The sequence below is a fragment of the Austrofundulus limnaeus genome, unplaced genomic scaffold (assembly GCF_001266775.1).
Source record: "Austrofundulus limnaeus strain Quisiro unplaced genomic scaffold, Austrofundulus_limnaeus-1.0 Scaffold8, whole genome shotgun sequence".
Taxonomy (NCBI): domain Eukaryota; kingdom Metazoa; phylum Chordata; class Actinopteri; order Cyprinodontiformes; family Rivulidae; genus Austrofundulus; species Austrofundulus limnaeus.
Window position 1 is genome coordinate 2,818,718 of NW_013952410.1, and position 6,200 is coordinate 2,824,917.

The 6,200-nt window shown below is 37.7% G+C and overlaps 1 protein-coding gene across 6 annotated transcripts in view; it reads right to left on the minus strand.

The window, feature by feature from the left end:
* ttll7 (tubulin tyrosine ligase-like family, member 7) overlaps window positions 1–6,200 on the minus strand; it is a 95,856-nt gene that overhangs the window by 64,318 nt on the left and 25,338 nt on the right. For all 6 annotated transcript variants that reach the window (XM_014000034.1, XM_014000043.1, XM_014000048.1 and 3 more), the window contains exon 8: window positions 1,714–1,878. In XM_014000034.1, the coding sequence (XP_013855488.1) occupies window positions 1,714–1,878 (165 nt within the window). The remainder of the gene's footprint in view (window positions 1–1,713; window positions 1,879–6,200) is intronic.

Sequence of the window (6,200 nt, forward strand, 5' to 3'; positions counted from 1 at the left end):
TGTACATATAATTTTGTTTTTATGGAATGAAATAAAGTTTGAAAATAAATAAATAATTATATATACATTGTGACAGGCCTAGTCATGCCTTAATAATGGGGTTCTTTGTATAGAAAAGTACAGTTTTACTGAAAACTGTGAAAACTGCAGTCAGAGCTGAATACGTCAAATCAAAATGATCAAAATCCACTAACACATAAACTAATAAATTACTTATTACCCTGCCCAGCAGCTTTGTAAATTTTGTTCTCCAAGAGGCACAAAGTTTTATGGTTATTTTCAAATATTCACCATAGTAATAAAAAAAAACACATATCACTCTAAAGGTGTTGTTCAAAGTATTTAGATTATTGTGTTTTTATGGAAAATGTAAAAAAAAGTGTTCTCTCCAATGGAATGTCATTTAAATGCATTTTTTTTTGCCTTTGTGTTTGTGTGCAGCAAATAACTACAACATTTTTCCATCTGTGGTCAAAACCTTCTCTTATAATTTATAACAACATTAAAAATGTTTTGCAGCTCAAACCTTGGCCACATTCTGCACATTAATATAAACATCAATCTGAAAAAGAGATCAGTGTTTCACATAAAAAAGCACAACACTCTTAGCTCTGCTAGACAATCTTTTGACAAAGAAGCCATGAATCTCTGGCTGAAACCATTGACATCAAAAATATAGTCAGCCTTCGAGGTCTGTACAAGAACAAAATGTAAGACATTTTAAAATAAAAGAAGGAATAAGAAGACTGAGCAGATTTAAAATGGTTTGTGTGAATAGACAGCACTAGCCACAAAGTGATRCATCAGAGGAAAGTGCAGAAACAAAATAGAGAGAGAGCGTGAGAAGAGCTTGGATGCGCTGGTTGAGTCAAAGGGTGACACTCGAGTGTGTCACTGAGGCTCAAAAGGATGAWAAAGAAAAAAAATCAGGTTGAAGAAAAGTGAGTGGAATATATAACAAAAAATTTTACTGCCTTGACAAAACAGAGCACATGAACAGCTTATATAAGATGGATAATAAGAAAGAACAAAGAACTGGTACTCAAATGAGAACTTGCCCCAGCAGGTAAACCACCGAGCATGTGAATGTAAAGAAGTGTAAAAAAAAGCTGTAAGAAAAAAATACTTGAAGAGARCAACAACCAATGAGATTTCTAAATGTGAGTGCAGCATGACAGCAAACATTTAAACCAAAGACAAAAAAAMMCACCAAGGAACAACACAACCCRCATGACTAAGGACAAAGAGKCAAGGTAAAGATGAKTAAGATGGAGAGAAACATGAACAGAACCCTGAAGAGATGGCTCAAACAGAAAGAGGTAACTAAGAGACAAAAGAAAAGACAAAAAAAGGCACATGACAGGGATAGATGAGCTTATTTAGGAGGGGAAAAAWGTGTTTGGATGAGTTGAGAGTCGAGCTAGACAGGAAAAGCTCACCTCCAGGAATGTTGTTTCCTCTGAGCACTTGCTGGAATTAAACAAGCTCCCCAAATCACTGTCATAACAAATCACATCAAACCTTGGCTGGTCTACTTGTGCACTGTCTCCAGCGTGTGATGGTTGGTACGAACAGAGTGTGTATATAGAGGAGTATACAACGAGATGACATTTGCTGCTTGTCTTTGCGAAGTGTTTTTGTTATCATGATACACATCTTTTCAGCTGCACCAAGACTTATGTTTGCATTTGATTTTGTGGACTGCACACGTACCGAGATGTCTCCCCAGAACTTGGCCACGTCGTAGTCATTGGTGCGGAGGAACTCCGTGAACCAGTTAATGGACCTCTTACTGCCTTTGTCCTCGGTCTCGTCTCGCTCAAAGTTCTCATTGTGTTTGTTGACTGAGTAGTTTGTCAGATGCATGTAGAGCTGGCTCTGTGGAGGTACAAAAAGTACAAAAACAACTTTATCTGAGAGACAAATCTCTTTCAAAGACAAAATAATATAGTAGAACCACATATCGCTTCTGATGTTGAAGGTGTGGGACAAGATCTGAATAACAAAAGTTCAACACTCTCACTTACACTGAAAAATACACAATCGCAATTTCAGTGAAGTTTGGATGTTGTGTAAAACGTAAATAAAAACAGAAAATTGTGATTTGCAAATTCTTTTTAACCTATATTCAGTTGAATACACTACAAAGGCAAGATATGTAATGTTCAAACAGATAAAATTATTGTTTTTTTCACAAATATTAATTTATTATACAGGTCTGGACTGCAGCCAGGCCAGTAAGGTACCCACACTCGTGCAGAATGTGGCTGAGCATTGTCTAAGCAGGGACGTCCCTGAAAAAAATGTGGCTTGGTTAGCAGCATATGTTGCTCCAAAACCTATGTGTACCTTTCAGCATGAATGGTGTCTTCACAGATGTGCAGGTCACCCATGCCATGGGCCCTAACACCCCCACCATACTATCAGAGATGCTGGCTTTTGAACTTTGCGCTGATAACAATCCAGACAGTCCTTTTCCTCTTTGGCTCGGAGGATACCATATCCTTGATTTCCAAAAATCATTTGAAATGTGGACTCRTCAGTCCACGGGACACTTTTTCTCTTTGTGTCAGTCCATCTCTGATGAGCTCAGGTCCAGAGAAGCTGTTTCTGGGTGTTGCTGATATATGGCTTTGGCTTTGCATGGTAGGATTTTAACTTGCACTTGTAGACGTAGCAATGAAGTGTGTTCACTGACAATGGTTTTCTGACAAGTGTCCCAGAGCCCATGTGGTAATATCCATTACAGAATGATGTCGGTTTTTAAGACAGTGACGCCTGAGGGATCAAAGGTCACGGGCATTCAGTGTTGGTTTTCAGCCTTGCTGCTTACTTGCAGAGATTTGTCCAGATTCTCTGAATCTTTCGATGATACATTGACCGGCCAAAAAAAGTTGCCAACCTGGATTTAACTAAATGCCATGATCGAGGGTTACTGCAGTCAGTCAGGTCTAGGTTCAGCAACAGTATGTGTTCAAACAATGAGGTCAGCTGACAACCTGAATATACTAAATGAGCAGGTTATTCCATCAATGGGTTTTATTTTCTTCCACGATGGCACGGGCATATTCCAAAATGACAATCCCAAGATTCATCGGGCTGGAATTGTGAAAGAGTGGTTCAGGGAGCACGAGACATCATTTTCACACAAGGATCGGCTCCACAGAGTCCAGACCTTAACCCCACTGAGAATCTTTGGGATGTGCTGGAGAAGGCTTTGTGCAGTGGTCAGACTCTACCATCATCAATGCAAGATCTTGGTGAAAAATTAATTCAACACTGGATGGAAATAAATCTTGTGACCATAAAGAAGCTTATTGAAATAATCCCACAGCACATGCGTGCCGTAATCAAAGCTAAAGGCTTTGATAATGATWAGCCAAGGAAATATTAGAGCATGTGACCTTTTGTTTGGTGGCCAGGCAATGCATTATTGATTGCAGATGATGAAACCAGTAAATTCCTTGCAGTTGTACAATGAGAAACATTGGGCCTCATGCAAGAACATGTTCGTATTCTTCTCCTTAATTTCTCTTACTTTTGTTCGTACAAAGGGTTCGTACGAACATGCTACGTCAGATTCAACAAACTCTTCTATCTTCAGGAAAAGTGTGTAAATGAGCTGCGTAAATTCCACCTGTTCTATCCAGCTGCTCGTGCACGAGGAGAGGAGATTAACATAATTACCACCCCAAAAACACCATATAAGGCTATATTTCCTGCCTCAGAGACAAGTGTTCATTCATGAAAAATGACAGCGAAAACTGAAAAAATAAAAACTTTACGAGTTCAGAGATTGAAGTCCGTCTGTCAGAGATCCAGAAAAGAAAATCTGTGATTTTTAGCAGCTCAGCTGTGGGATAAAAAGAGCTGCTAAAAGTATAAACAACTGTGTTAAATCATTTTCATTTATTCAGAAGACACAGCGCTGCGCACCGTGCCCCCCACCCCGCGCGCTGTGGGGCGCAGGTGGTCTCAGATGCGGGTCTGAAATAAGCATTTTAAAGTGTTTTCAAAATAAGTCTGGCACTTTGGAGAAAACCCAGGACTCGCTGGAGGGATTGTGTATCCCCTCTGGCCTGGGAACATCTTGAGTCCCCCAGGACGAGCTGGAAGGTGTAGCTGGAGAGTGCGGGGTCTCTTTGCTGCTGCCACCGAGACCTGATCCCTGATAAGCGGCGGAAAACGGACGAACGGACAATTTATATTGCTAGTCAAAATTATTACATTTAAAATTATAACTCTAATTCAAGCAGAATAACCTATTGTCAACATAATTATGGAGTGTAATTTATTTTCAACTCAAAATATCTTCAAACTAATGAAATATAAAAGTTATTAGTGAAGAAAACCCGTCTGGATAACAGCAGACTGACTGCTCCTAAAATATACGACAGGTCTGGACCACTCGTAAATTTTGTTCGTATCTGAAAAAAAATCGTAGAATACGAAAACATTGGTGAATGCCACAAATTCTCCTAAATCACTCGTACGCACAACTTAAGAACAAATCTGTGCGTACGAACGGTTCTTGCATGAGGCCCATTGTTCTTAAACTTGCTTGTGAACAGCTGAGCCTTTCAGGGATGCTCCCTGTACACCCAATCATGAAATCACCTGTTTCCAAATAACCCGTTTACCTGTAGACTGCTGTAAAAAAGTGTTTTCTGAGCATTCTTCAACTTTCCTGTTTGTTTTTTTTTTTTCTTGTTGCCCTGTCCCAGCTTGTTTGGAACATGTTGCAGGAATTAAATTCAAACAAGTAAATAATTCAATACAATTTATCCATTTCAACATTAAACATCTTGTCTTTGTAGTGTATTCAATTGAATATAGGTTGAAAAGATTTGCAAATCACCGTATTGTTTTTATTTAGGTTTTACACAACACTTGATTGGTATAGGGGTCGTAGACTCTGTATCAAATGACAATTTGATCAAAGGTGACAGCTGAATCAGAGGTCTGTTTCCTAAAATAAACAAACCTGTTTCTGTAAGCTCTGAAATAACATACAATCACAAACAGAAAAAAGAATAATTGCACCAAATGGATTGCTGCCTTCTTGATTTGTAAAAGAACACGTTCAATCATTTTTTTACAGAGTTATAGTAAAGATAAATAAAGTTAATAATCTAAAGCAGAGGTCTTCAGCAATGGGGAGGTACTGCAGGGGAGTTGCAAAATAACTTTTTTTAATCCTTTTTTATAGTAGTGTCTTTAAACACACATTAGCATGAAACCAACATGTAGCAAAYTGATAAACTGAGGCATGAAATAATGTAATTCATTCAGAAATGCACACATTAAGTGAGCAYGCCAGCTGAATTGTGTGCATAAACCGTAATTGGCCTAATGCTGTAATTTTTGCAATATTTCCATAATACTGCAGCTCTTAATGATAAGTCACTTATGCCAGTATAAACAATATATATGGGGTCCTTGCTCCACCCCTCCATCACTTTGGGAGTCCCAGACTGAAAAACAATGAAGACCCATATTCTAAAGTTAGTGTAGTTGTATATTGACAATACAACGTGGTGCAATAGAATTCAGTATTTTGTTTTGCGGTCAGATACAAAAGATCCATAAACATTTTGTAATCCTTCCATCATACAATGTTTGTTTTTATTCACAGATTATGAACATTATTAGGCATTCATGAAAAAAAAACTAATCTGTATTGCCTTATGGTCTACATCAGGGGTGGGCAATCATGGTCCTCGAGGGCCGCAGCCATTCATGTTTTACAYGTTTCCCTACTCCAACACACCTGATTCAGTCACTGAACTACCTCTTCCAAGTTCTGCAGTTTGGAGGACCAACACTGACATAATTAGAAATAAAAGCATAAATAGATAAATGAACCTTTAAATAAAACATTTAAAATGCACCAAATAACTTAGAAAGGAGAACTTTACCTCATGTTTTATAATCTAAATGACCTACATATTTATTTTTCCAGCTTAGTTCCAATAAATTATATATTTTAACACAATTTAAAGGTTTTAATGTTTTTTAAATATATTTTACATAGTTTTTCCTTTTACTTGTACATGCATTTGTGTCACTTGAATGCATAAATTGAATTTTTTATATAATTTTGTCCAACAAGTCTTTTTATTTCTATGTGTTGCATGCTTGTGCTGCTGCAGTTTAGCTTAAAGTTTAGTTAAAATAAATACACAGGTCATGTTTTCCTC